Source organism: Podarcis melisellensis, assembly GCF_964234715.1.
Source record: "Podarcis melisellensis genome assembly, chromosome: 7".
Taxonomy (NCBI): domain Eukaryota; kingdom Metazoa; phylum Chordata; class Lepidosauria; order Squamata; family Lacertidae; genus Podarcis; species Podarcis melisellensis.
This window is the reverse complement of record NC_138539.1, coordinates 35,270,114-35,283,973: the sequence shown is the minus strand read 5'-3', so window position 1 is coordinate 35,283,973 and position 13,860 is coordinate 35,270,114. Positions and strand designations below refer to the sequence as shown.

Here is a 13,860-nt window from a genome sequence, read left to right as displayed (position 1 = left end):
CTGGGAGGTTCATTGAAGGGGCTCGCCCGGTACATCTCCCAGGAAACAATAAGCATGGGATGAGGAAAACAACTCCCTAGTACAATAATATTAGTCTTGTGAGAGGGCTATTATTCTCTGCAACAACGTTTATATCCAGCATGGATTTCAGCGTACTTCCATGGGGTTCCCGGGTCTTCCATCCAAACACCTGCTCAGCTGTAATAAAGACTAAAAGCGCAACATCAGTCATCCTGAATGTCTTACTTATGAGCAAGGTCATTAAAGAGTGGAATGCCGCAGCACAACTTTTCAAGGCTAAAGGTGGGTATTAATTAGGCCAATTCAGTAGTCAGCGCTTCCTTAAACCATTTTAAAGTAGCCTTGTGCTGATTCCAACACTAGTTGAGTTTAGAATACAGATACAGAACAAAGCAAAAGACTTAATTATGTTTGTCACTAAAGCCACTGCAGAATGTCACTTGGCCCTGAAAGCCTATGTTACTCCCCATCAGGGACATGGGTTTCTGGGAAATTTTCAAGTGGAAATTTTTCAGTTTGCAATGGGAAATTCTCTTTTGCCCTAGAACAGGCATGGGGGAAAGTGTCTCATGCTATATTCATTTTATTTACTACATGTATATCCTACCTTTACTCCAAGGAGTTCAAAAGGAAGCAGGATAGTTCTCCACCTCTGTGTGCTAGGTTTTTCAGAGCCAAGTGACAATATATTCTAGCAGGCCTCTGTAGTAGCTTTATTACTTTAACCAGGTTCTGAGAGCTCTGCTTCTGTAAGAATATTTACTCCATTTAACTGTGTGATGTGTCCTTTAAATTGTGTGATGTGTCCTTTAAATGTTTTGTTTTGACCATATCCTGCCCTAACGTAATGTCTTATGCATATAGACCCTGCCTTTAGATTTATAATTATAATTTGTCAGCTTCTTAGGCTCTGAGATTCGTATTGTTAATTTAAAGTTGCAAGCCTGTGCATTCTTATTTAGCAGTAAGGCCTACTGAACTCTGATATTTACTTCTAGTCAACACAGATAGGATTGAGCTGCATCTTGGTTACATCCAAACTGTTGAACTGAAATCGCCTGAGAAAATGATTTAAATTCCAGTACTTCTATCTGACTGATTTATGGTTAAGACTTACCAGAAGCTAATTAAATGGAAGCATGAGAATTCCCTAAGGGTGAATATGGAGAAATAAGATCAGGGCTTTCCTCTCCTTTTTCTTTTGGTGTGTGTGTGAGAGACAGTAATCACTGTTATGGAGTACTGGCACCTTTATTTTTTTAACCCCCCCCCCAAAAACAACAACAACAACAACAACACTGGACATGATTAAGTTGTTGTGGATAAATTGCTTATACCAAAAGCTTGAAATACTTACTAAGTATTGCTATTGAAGTTTATTTTAAATGTTTGTATATTGTTTTACTGAATAAACTGATGAAATAAAAAAGGAATTAATTGGAATCCTAATCTCATGAACTCTCCAATACCTTCCAATGTAACTATGTCTATGTAACACTGATTCTGTAAGGCAAAGGAAGGTCACTACAATTTTTCAAAAGTGAAGAGCCTACTTCAAACAGCCTGCCTTGAAATCTAACATTAATGGCTTTGCTATAACCTTTTGGTTTTAGAACTGTTATTTGTTTATAAGTCTCAATAGCCTTTTTGGTATCACAGCTTCCAAAAATGGTTAAACTAAATTTTCTTCATAAACAAGCCAAATCTGAAAAACAAGCTGATCATTAACTAAGATTGCAACATTCCACCCCACAATCTCTAGAATTTTTAGGTAGATCTTGCTTACTTGTCCTATTGATCAGACACCAGCCTTGTGGAAAAAAATGGCTCTATAAATATTTGAGTATCTTTTAATTATTGACTTTGGTGATGTCATTAGAAGTCAAGGAAGCAATACCTATGAGTTACTGATGTGCAAGATTGCTGCCAGACGAAGGGCTGGATGTGGCTCTCCAAACAATTTTTTATGCCCCCCACCCTCAATTTTTTGTGGTTGCACCAAAAACAAAACTAAACTAGAAACAGGGCAGGAAATGTAAGTTTAAACTACTCCTCAACCCCGCCCAGTAATGGAGATGCAGATTGTCTCTTATCAGATTGATAATCTTTTGAACAGGGAGATGACAGCTCCCATTCTCAGCTGAACTACACATGTGCCCGTATTTATGTATGCATGTACATGCAAGTGTGTTCTTGTTGGGAGTATAGGGGTGACCACACCCACTAGAGTGGGCCTTGCCTTGATTGAAGCCGACTGAGAGACAATCATCACAATTCTCAGATGCTAGTTCCTCCATTTTATTTCAAAATGCAGAAACCAAACAATGCTAATAGTTAACAAAAAGAAAACAGACACACACCCTTTCTGGAGGCATGCTGCATGTTCTCCAGTAGTTCTGCCATTTGCCAAAACATTCCGGGAACCAGCAGAGTTATCTGTGCTTGTGAATCTGGGGAGGAGGAGCTGCACTAAATGCTTTGAGTGACCTTGTTATGAGAGAGATAAACTGTTCCTGAACAATGATATAAAGCATTCTTTCAGAGAGAGCTGTGGACCTGTGCACATCACAGAAACATTAAAGAGAGCTTGGATCTGGCATGAATTATTCTGTCAATTTATGCTTTCTCAAATACATCATTCTTAAAGAAAGAGATGCAATGCAGCGGACAGATCCAGATTACATAAAACTGGCCATAGTGAAGTTTATTGACCATAATAAAACTTGTTAACAAAGGAGAGCAGATCTGAAGCAGCTTACACTTCAAATGAAACCCTCCTTTCTAAGGCAGCACTTAAATGAGTAGTTTTTTATGCTTCATCCTCAGACAGCAGTTGAGGTACTTCCATGGAATGTAAGTTCACTCTCTTCTCCGTATTAAGTGTAAATGTGTAACTCAGGCATTGAATAAGCAACACTTTGAATTCTTTTTACTTCAGAAAATTCCGAAGTTTGATCTCATTCATAAACTATTAAATTCATCCTGGTTTAGAGAACTCTTTATAGAGATAAAAGTGGAGCATAATTAAAGCTATCAATTAGCTGCTGGTTTTCAAGTCCAATACATTTTACTATATCCAAGGAAGACCCCCTCAGTTTAAATAAACATTTCGAAGAGGATCAGTACATGCCCGATAAAAAACCAAGCATAGCTTTTTACAACTTTCTTCTATTACTGATTTTTCCCCCTTCCAAAGCTGCAGCTCCACAGGCACAATGGATTTGTGTGCACAGGAGAGCTTTCTTTCCCTGCCAATCCCCACCATGTAAACCCTGAGTCAGCTCCAGACGGTTGGGAGAACCTGTGCAGCATACTTGGCAGCACGTGTGTGTGCATGCACAGAAGAAATAGAAGTCTTGTTGAGTCAGCAGAACCCCACTGGCACAGCATTAGATGTAGCCCATTTTATGTGTATTCCTCCTTCCTCCAAGCTGCTCAATATTAAGCCACCAATAAACCCACTATCCAACCTGACATAGTTTTTGTTGTTTTTCGTGTGGGAAATTGCAGTCACACAGAACTATGTCCAAGTGCTAGTTAGTGTATGAAGGGACGAAAACAGGGTTGATTCCTAGGCTCAGCTAGGTTGCACACCCTCTTCTCTGATGAGAAAGGAAGCGAAGCCTACTCTTCTTGTTCTCTCTTTACACTACGTAACTGGCAAGCTCCGATCTTAAAGCATGTTTGAAACTATCTTTCTGTATTTTCTACCCAAGAGTATTCTGCCTGTGCTCTCTCTGCAGCTGCTTGGACAAATACATGAATGTGATCTTTGGAACATTTTGTAAGTAAAGTATTTTTAAACTTACTTAACTGTGTGTGGTCTATTTATTGCAAGAGGGGTGCAGAGGGTCTAACAACTTATATTTGTAATGCTATACTGCTGCTTGACTTTTGTGAATTTAAACTCTGTTCTTGGGGGGCTCTCTCCTGCTGGACAGCGAGTTTAACCCCATGTTTTAAATCCAGGCACCCAACTAATTATTTTATTTATCTCACCTGCATGGGTCACAGGGATTCTTATTTTCCTCTTACATTTTAAATAAGCATTTGCAATTGAGTATGGAAGCCAACATGTAACAAAGAGTCTTGTGGCACCTTAAAGGTGAACAGATTTATCACAACATAAGCTTTTATAGACCACAGCCCACTTCATCAGGTACATGAAAGATTATTCTCAGTTGGTAGATTTTCAGTTTTTTTTATTTATCACATTTGTTATATACTACCACCTTTCATCTAAAACACCATCCATGGTTCCTTTTCTCTTCAGAACAGCCCTGTAAGGTAGGCAAGGCTTAGATATGGGGACTGCTTCAAATTCATGCAGTTAGTTCCATGGCTAAGCAGAAATGTGAACCAAACTTCTTAGACCTAGTCAAACTTTAACCACTATACAGTCAAACCTAAGTTGTGGAACGTAATCCGTTCTGGAAGCCCGTTCAGCTTCTGAAATGTTCGCCAACTGAGGCGCATCCTCCAGTTGGTTGCAAGAGCCTCTTGAACTCAAGTGGAAGCTGTGTTGGATGTTCGGCTTCCAAAAAATATTCAAAAACCAGAACATTTACTTCCAGGCTCTCGATGCTCAGGAGCTGAAACGTTCCAAAACAGAGGCGTTCAGGAGCCGAGGTTCGACTCTTGCACACTGGCACTCATATTTTATGGATGTGAATTCAGTTTATAAGGGGCTTATGTGCTAGATGGCTTTCCAGCTACAGCTTTCTGCAACATCTAATTTGGGAATGGTCAGAGATGTAGGATATTGATTGCTCAAAGTTTAATTTGGATTTCAGTGGCATACAAATTTCAGTTCTTTATTCAAGCCTTTGCAGGTCTTGTGTCATAAGGAGTCAGAACTAGGAGTCAACATCAGCTTCATGGTTAATTCTGCATTCCACTCATTTTTTTTGTACCCCAAATAATTGGTGTATTACTGTGGCTGCTTATTTACAACCCACTTTTTTATGTTCCAGCTGTTCCCTTCAGGATGCAGCAGACCAATCCAATTAGGGATGAAAAGGAGCAATTCCACTAGTTTCATACCTCCACAGGTTGGCTCATATACTTTTGCTGTTGCAAAGAGGTAAAAGCTAGAGCAAGGTGTGACACACCAAGTATTGATTGGATTACAACTTCCATCCCAAACCACAGGCTATGCTGGCTGAGGAAAACAACTTATGGGGAGTCACAGGTTCCCCATCCCTGAGCTACAGGTAAATGTAATAACAGAAATACACCTTTACCTGCAGCCTACAATGGCACAATCCAAGAAAATATTAGCTACTTAATTCTACTGACTGCAGAAACAGGCAAAAGATCCAGTAACTTAACTGCCACCTCCCATAATTTTCCATGGCCAATTCCAGATACCTGGTTGTATCCAATTCAGGACAAATCTTTCCTGAGACAGAATACACTCTGGCAAAGCCTAAAATGTGGGGCTAGGAACTTTTGCCCAATATTTCCAACTCCTGCCCATTTGCCTTGCACAACATTGCACTGGATATAACCCAGCATGTATTGTGCAAAGTAAGAGGCAAGTTGTGGTTGTGTTGACTTCAACAGCTATACCTTTAAACATCCAAGTTTCTCCCCCTGCCAATTTAGAGGAAGAAAAAAACCTATATTTTCATCTGCAGTTAAAATTTATTTGCCTAGTTTTTATTTGCCAAATTGAGATTCCAAAAAGCAAAGCTGATATACACACAGGAATACATTTAAATAAGAAAAAAAATATACAAATTTACAAATGGAAAAAGAGAGGCAACAGAGAATTAACTATTTGTTCTTAAATCCATGCATCTTAAGCCAGTATCACTTGCCATGAAACCAAAATTGCTTTTGACAATGCAAACAGAATGGCCTTGTTCAAACACAACACTGAACTATGATTCAGTGTTACATGCACATGCCTCAGGCTTGTGTGCTCCCTTCCCCACTCTTTCAGTGAAGAGGGTAATGTCAGTTGTTATAAATCAACCACAGTGCTAGCATTATGTCCAAACACTAAACTCTGGGTAATCTCAACTATGGATTAATGAAACAATTCAACTTTGTGGTGGAACTTGGGTTGTTTTAGTATAGTACAATGGAACCTCGGTTGTCAAACACTTGGGAAGTTGAATGTTTCGGCTTTCAAACGCTGATAACCCAGAAGTAAATGCTTCTGCTTTCGAACGTGCCTCGGAAGCTGAACAGCTTCCAAGGCAAGTTTCTCCATTTTTTTTGAATGGATTTTGCCAACCGGCAATTGCTCCTTGGTCGTTGAATGTTTTGGAAGTCAAGGCGTCTTCCAGAACAAATTACTTTCTACAACCGAGGTTCCACCATACAGTGAAAACTAAACATTTTCCTATGTTTGGACATAATTCTGAACTGTTGCTAATAAAAAATGAAAGTGAAAGCATCCTCACTGTCACACAGACAAGGGGAAGGAGCAATTGATGAGCCCAAGGCTTATTATTCAGGTAACATTAAACTATAGTTTATAGCCACAAGAAGGTGCAGCTACAGTGTGCTAAATTTGAAGTCAGTGCTACGAACTGTGTGTTCTGTAGATAGAACATTCAAACTTAGCACCCTTTTTTGTTAATCAAATATTCAGGTAGAGGTATACCATATGAAACAATATACTACTAAAGCATGAATAGAATTGCACACCCTCTTAAGACTAGGGAAATAGGTTTATTAAATCATTTATAACTCCTGATGTACAGCCCAATCCAACACATTAGATGAAAAGCCTCATTCAGTTCAATGGAACTTACAAGTAACTCTCTGTAGAACTGCATCCTTACTTCCTTAAAATTCCCAAGTCTTGCCTTTGACAAGATGGAAAGCTATTTTGCCATGGATTTTAAAGTGTACAGTATTAAGATTTAATGGCAGATGTTTGAATTGATACATTTCTAGATGCCTACTGAAATGGCTTTTACCGTTACTAACTTGAACTTTTAAGAAATTATTCAGTTTTGAATTATGAAGAACCAAAGCATCCCCAATATGTGAGATATATTTTGCTAAGCTGGTGAACGATATTACATGAAACATTTCTCAAACTCCATTATACAATTATTGTGGCCCTTAAAAATTCTCAGTGGTGCAGGAGCTGCAAATCTGAAAGCTCCACATGCTGCATCTAAAGTGCTCAGCTACACTGGTAGCAGAATCACATGGTTTGGTCATTTAGATGCAGCCCTGAGCCATATGCCTAAAGCACCTATGATGAGGCCAGAACCTCTAAAGGATACCTATATCAGTGAAAGCTAAAAATCATGACCCTTTAACTGTACAATTTTCTGCATATTTAAACTTCTGAACATGAACTTAGTTTTTTTATCATAACCCAGGAGGTTAGAAGGCATCTAAAATTTTCTCTACAGCTCCAACAATGAGCAAATATTCTATTTTAAATGCTTGCTAATATTTGTATACTTCTGATTTTATACTATTACATTTTGTATACTTTAATGGACTTATTGCATATTAGTGTAGGTAAGGACCCATCTTTCCTGTTTTTCTGTATATTCCTGACAGAGGCTGTGTTTGTGCAGCTTGCACAGCTCTTTTCTCCCTGCTGATGGAGGTACTGGGTTTTTGTTGTTTTTTGGGGTGGGGGCAATTTCCAGTGCTTCCCTTACAGAAGAAATAATCTGAAGCTCAGAAAATGGACTTGCGGACAGACTTCAAGCTGCACTGTAATGAATATGAGAAACCTATCTATCAGCAATATAGAAATCCCATGAACCTAATATGCCACGGCTTTACACATGAAAATAGAAAGTCATCAGAAAATGCTTAGTTCTGAACTTAGTAAAGTAACTAAACTCCATATAGCATCAGCTGTCCCCTACCTAGTGCCCTTCAGATGCTTCAGACTACTATTTCCATCAGTCCCAGCCAGAACAACTGTGCTAACCGGAGATGATGGGAGTTGCAGTCCAAAACATCTGGTGGGTACCAGATCTGAGAAAGCTGCACAGCATTCTGAATACTGTCAAATGGCAAGCAGGCCACGATGTGACAGTTTTCAAAATACTGAAGATTGACTCACTTATGATTAAGCATGTCCGCAACAGAATATTCTTAAAATGTTAGCTAATTAGTACATTAAGGTTTTTTGTGTGTTTTGTTTGATATAAAGCTGTTTAGCATTATATTATGAGTATCTAACAGGGCCAAGGTAAGTAACCACACCCCCCCCTCCAGGTATAAGGTGTGCACATACAAGATTTGCTTATAGGTATGGCTTTAACAGCCAAATATTTCTTACAGATAGTCTTTGTCTTCTGCGTTGATTAAAAAAGGCATCCAAATACAGTATTTACACATCTGATATTGCAAGTGTGTTGCAGTATGATTATAAAGTCAGGTCCCATATGAAATTCTGAAGTTTCCACAAAAGGAGGCTCATCATGGGTAAACAGATAACATTTGGTATCAATTCTTAAAGAGTGAACAGCACAACAGTTGCAGGTTTGGTAGTCGTTTGCCACTTTTACTTGTACTATCATGATCATAATGACCCCAAAGTCCTGAACAAAATGCATTCACACTGTCCCCCAAAGCGGTCAATACATTTTGCAAAGGTTTCATTCAAGTTCTTTGAAAGTAACACAGCAACACTAGCTGCTTTTCACACACTGTCCTTCAGCAAATGTGTTGGTACGAATATCAAAACAAAACAAAACCCATGTGTAGGACTGGCCAATAAAAAGGCCAACTAGAAAAGGTCACAAATCAACTTCACAAGTGGGCACATATGTGATCTATAACCCTTTGTTTGCAGAGGTATAAGTTTATGCAGGATCCACAGAAGTTCAAGTTAGATTCTTCAGAGAAGAATTTAAAGCTTCATATATAAATTGGATGATATTGTTTGTAACCAAGCTTCTTCCTACAAGTTGGGCAAGAATTAGCATTTCTTAGCGAATCACGGAGGCACTGACTACAAAAGACATGACCACACTTTGTTGATACAATGAGCCGCCCACTCTGCACAATTTCAGAGTAGCCATCCATGCAAATTGGACAACTCACGGTACCTGAACGCCGTGAATTTGAAATTCCATCATCAAGCAATTCCAATTCTCTGGGCAATGTACCGGTCAGCACCACATCATTATCTCTTGCGTCGTCATCATCACTGCTTAGTACACAGCTGTCAGGCAGCTGTTGCCTTCTTAACTCTTGATTTCTTCGTCGAACATTTTCTTCAACTATCACAACAGAATCATTGTGTGTCAGATCAACGACTACTGGTTCTGAAGATTCACAAGTAAGGTCTACGACTTCTTCACAAGCACCTTCTTCGAGGTCAATTGGCTCTGCCTGTGAAGCGGCCTGTGAAGCTGCTTCAGCAGCTGAAGCAGCCATTCTACTTTGCTTGCGTGTTTGTCTAGAATTAATTGTCCCTCCACAACGCTTTTTGGGCACCTCGGTCTTCCCCATCCTTTCACTGGAAATCACAGGAGTGGTTGCTACACCATTTCCGGTGCTAGAAACTGTTGTTGCAGCAGCAGCCATTTGCAAGGAGGCCACAAAGGAAGTTGATGGGGATGAAGAGGGAGAAGCAGGGGTTGAAGCAGCAGGCCCTGCAGGCTTGATCTCCAGGGCACCAGAGAGACTTGCTAAGCCAAGGCCACTGCCCTTCTTATTCTTCTTGCGCTTGGCACAACGCTTGGCATCAGTTGGGCTCATGGTACATAGAGGCAGAAGAGGCCAAACTCCCAATTAAACTAGTATTCTAGGAACAAAAGAAATGCATGATAAATCCTGACACATGACATAGATTGCCCATATACATATTTCCAAGTGACTAGTTACAAAACACAAGACTGTACCCACCCACATTGTGGTATGTGAATGTATTTTAAACAACAACAAAAAAACAACAAATGCTCTATTCCTCCTAAGTATGGTTTTCTCATTGTTCAACTGCCCCTTAGTCAACTGGGCTGTGCTGCAGCTGGAATGGAGGTTGGTAGTTCTTGGTGTCTCTGCCCCAATACCTGGCTCAGAGAACAGATTTGGAACTGAACTAAGTCAGTATGCATCCCCTTTCAATGCACAAGTAAGCATAAAGTCTACCTAAGTATCACCAAGGCCTTAGCATGAAAGAATTAAAATTGCCTACAATCTATTATTAGCAATAGGGCACTGGAAAATAAATATCTATGTATATAACTGCAAATAAAACCCTTGCAAAAGCCTTAAAAGCACTGAAATAGTGAAACAAGAAAACATTCAGATTTTGAAAGGTATCAATCTTAGCAGCTCAAGCTTGATGAGGGATAAGGAATATTATAAAAGAGTTAAGACAAGAAGCAAGAGACCACATTTTGAACTGCCCAAGAACTCATCCTTAGAGACAATATTGTCTTTAGTTTGTGTTTAGCTTGTCAGAGGGCAAGTTTAAAGGAAAGGTTCCCTGAAAATTCCCAACTAGCAAATGTCTAGGCTGCTGATATTAATAGGGCTAGAGCACTTGCAAAAGCCCAGCCACAAGCAATGGCTACTGATCCATATGAAGCAGGAATGTATGTCATTTTTTGAACAGAAAATGTACAAAGAGTTAAAACATAAAGCCAAAAGATGGCAATGCAGCACAGAAATTAGTTGCACAAGTTGTTGACACATTTCAAGCTCACAGAATCCCCAGCATAAAGGTCTACATGCTATAACCTTTTTGGAACCAACCATTTTGCCCAGGCTGGCCAGATGCTTTCTGCTACTCAGGAGCGCCCCCTTGTGACAAAGTTGAGATTTCCAGTCACGTGGTTTGCAACTGAAATCTTCTATGTTGTGGTTTGCAAACAAACCCAAGCTGCGATGGGTTTTTCCTGTGCTGGCTGGCTATTTAAGTGGCTTCTAATGGTGCTCTTGCTTCTCAAAAGTGAAATGGCTCTAGTACTTAAGCAGTGCCCCTTTTCTTGCTTTGCCTTTCATGTCTTCTCATAATATTTTTGCTGGCTTGCTTGGAAGAATAAAGGTTTGCCCCCTTTATTTGGCTTCTGCTAAATCGTTGCTGTTTTTTCCCTAGGAATGCAGGTTGAGCCTGGGGTTGGAGAGAAGAGACTGGAAATTTTTTTTTTGGGGGGGGGTTGTTCCCTTTATGTGTATCTGCCCATTCTGAAGTTTTATTTTGCGTATCTGATGGCATATTTAGTATGGGGAGAGGAGTCCAAGTAGAATAAATATTCTTAGATTTGAAATAGATAAGAAAACCATTCCTGCTTATTTGTGACAGTGAGATTTACTGGATGTGTGCTGTCTGCTTTTTAAACCGAAGTCTGAAGCGTGAGACACAGCATCTTTCTAGCCCTTCCTGGGGATGAGTTAGCAAAGTTTGTTCTGGGTAATTTTAACTAAAAGAGGCTATGAGGCGCTAAAAGGACCTCTCCAAACTGGGGGAATGAGCAGTAAAATGGTAAATCTGATTCAGTAAAGGGTAAAGTGATGCATGTTGAGGCAAAACACCCTAACATTGTATATATGCTTTTGAGGTTTGAGTTGACAGTGGCTGACCAAGAACAGAGATATTAGGGTCATAGTGGATAGCTCAACTAAGATGTAGATCTAGGTTGTGCCAGCAGTAAAAAAACAGTAATTATATTTTAGGGGAAAATAGGAAATGGACTTCAAACATAATGCTACATTGGCAATTGACATCTCCATCTGGCTGGCCTCTCTGGCTTTCTTAAGCAGCTAAGCAGAAGAGCTTATTCACTGCATTTATATCCCGTCTTTTTCTCCAAAGAGTAGACACTTCACCCCCTCCCCAGTTAATCCTTACAATAACCCTGTGAGGTAGGTTAAGAGGCTGTGACTGACTCCAATGTCACTCAGCTTCATGACTGAGTGGGGATTTTAACCCTGATCTCTAACCACTACACGTCACTGGCTTGCTACAGTACTTCTGCTACTGGGCAGCTATAAATTAAGCAGATAAACAAACATGGGGAAAGCCAAATGTCACTTAAGAGAAGGATCTGAAATATTTTCCTTGAAGCTTGAATTTGTTTATTCTGGATTTTTATTTGAGGTTTTAATGTGTTGTAAACAGCTTTGAGATTTTTCTTTAAAATATAAAGCTGTATATAAGTGAAATAAATAATAATAATAATAATAATAGTAAACGCCACTAGGGCAAAATGGCACCTAGACATTCTGTTGTGGTGACCGTAACCCAAGTTTATAGTGCCATTTGGTGATTAGCTTATACCCCTTAGTTTCTAACGCTGGATAGAGCTCATCAGAAAGATGGGAAGTTCAACATCTGTCTATTAAATATATTAGCCACGTCACCTCCAGGAATTCAGTAAAACCAGATTATCTGCAAGGAAACTCCACCCAAGGATTTTTGGTACCATTTGGTACATAACACAGTGTACATCTCTCCCGGTATGCCCCACAGAGAGCCCCAAGGTCCATAAATAGCAACACCCTAGTGGTCCCGGGCCCTAAGGAAGTTAGATTAGCTTCAACCAGAGCCAGGGCCTTTTCAACACTGGCTCCGGCCTGGTGGAACGCTCTGCCTCATGAGACCAGGGCTTTGCAGGATCTGATTGGAGCCAATTTGATTCCCTCCCTCTCTTTCTTTTTTTCTTTCTCCTCCTATGATGAGGCTGCATTTTAATATTTTAATGTTGCATTTTAATCTTGTTTTTAAGTTGTATTCATTCAGCTTGTTTTTATTATTGCTTGTTAGCCACCCTGAGCCCGGCCTTGGCTGGGGAGGGTGGGGTATAAATAAAAATTATTATTACTATTATATCTACTGAGCCAAGCCTGTTGTGTGCCACTTTGGGTGGGCTATACTGAAAAGGGTTACATACAATCTCATAATCAAGCTAATAAATGCCTTATCTGCATAATAGGGACTAGAACATCAGGCACTCACTGCCACTTCCCCAGCTCCAAAGCTAGGAGAAAGGCTAGAGGCTGGTTTGGCAGCTGAACCCAGGGGAAGCCGGGTGGGGGTGGGGGGAGCACCACACTTCTTTGTCGGGAAGAGGTCCTGACAGAGAGGCTGGCAACTCCCATGTTTGGCTTGGTCAACTTGGCCAGAGGCCTGCTTCCAACCTTTGAGCTTGGGGGGGGGGGGAGAGAGATGTGAATCGTTGGTACAACCCTTCCAGGGCCGTCTCCGTTCACAGTTCGAAGGTCGCGGGGAGGGGAAAGGCTGAGGCTCCTCGGACCGGCGAGAACAGGCCAAGAGCAGCCCTTAGGCGCGCCAAGGAACGAGATAGTGCGCACTTCCTGTTCCCTGCCTAGACCACCACGCTTCCAAAAAGCCTCCCATCGCTGCCCCCTTGCGCAGAGCTCGAACCACACCCAAATATATTCGTTACGGTTTCGATTCTGAGGAGTTGCCTCCTTCCCGCCCCAGCCCCACGGAACCCTCAGCCTTCAAAGCAGCCCCACTGAAGGGAAAGGCCCTGCCGAGGAGCGGCCTTTCTGAAGACGACAGCCAGGGCCTACCTGTCACGAACATCCGGCGTATAATGGCAGTCTTTCGAGAAACGCCTCCCCGACCCTCCTCTGTACGGGACGAAACTACCTCAGAACAACCTCTAGCGGCCGCTCTCGCTACCCAGAGGCCCCAAAATGGGGAACAAATCCTTTCTTAAACCCACCACAGAAACGGACGACGCTGCAGAAATCCACACGGCCGCACTTCCCCGAGCAGCCTCCCTCCGAAGACTCACGCGCACCTTCCTCTCCGAGGCTCCTACACAGCTCTACGCCCGACCGCCGAGAACGTTAAAACGTCACTTCCTCCTCCTCCTCCTGCACTTCACCCCCCCACCTCCGCAATTCGACAAATGCCGCGCAAGC

The 13,860-nt window shown here is 41.1% G+C and overlaps 1 protein-coding gene across 2 annotated transcripts; it reads right to left on the bottom strand.

The window, feature by feature from the left end:
* Positions 1 to 5,647: 5,647 nt before the first annotated feature.
* LOC309373431 (E3 ubiquitin-protein ligase RNF4-like) lies at positions 5,648 to 13,811 on the bottom strand. Of its 2 annotated transcripts, none has more exons than XM_081917643.1 (2): positions 13,659 to 13,811; positions 5,648 to 9,766 (listed from the first exon to the last, which is right to left on the bottom strand). In XM_081917643.1, exon 2 carries the CDS (start codon positions 9,718 to 9,720, stop codon positions 8,875 to 8,877), a length of 846 nt encoding a protein of 281 aa, XP_081773769.1. In that variant the 5' UTR covers positions 9,721 to 9,766; positions 13,659 to 13,811; the 3' UTR covers positions 5,648 to 8,874. The 2 variants fall into 2 exon arrangements, with proteins under 2 accessions (XP_081773769.1, XP_081773770.1); XM_081917644.1 differs by having other exon boundaries at positions 13,504 to 13,795.
* Between the last annotated feature and the right edge of the window lie 49 nt (positions 13,812 to 13,860).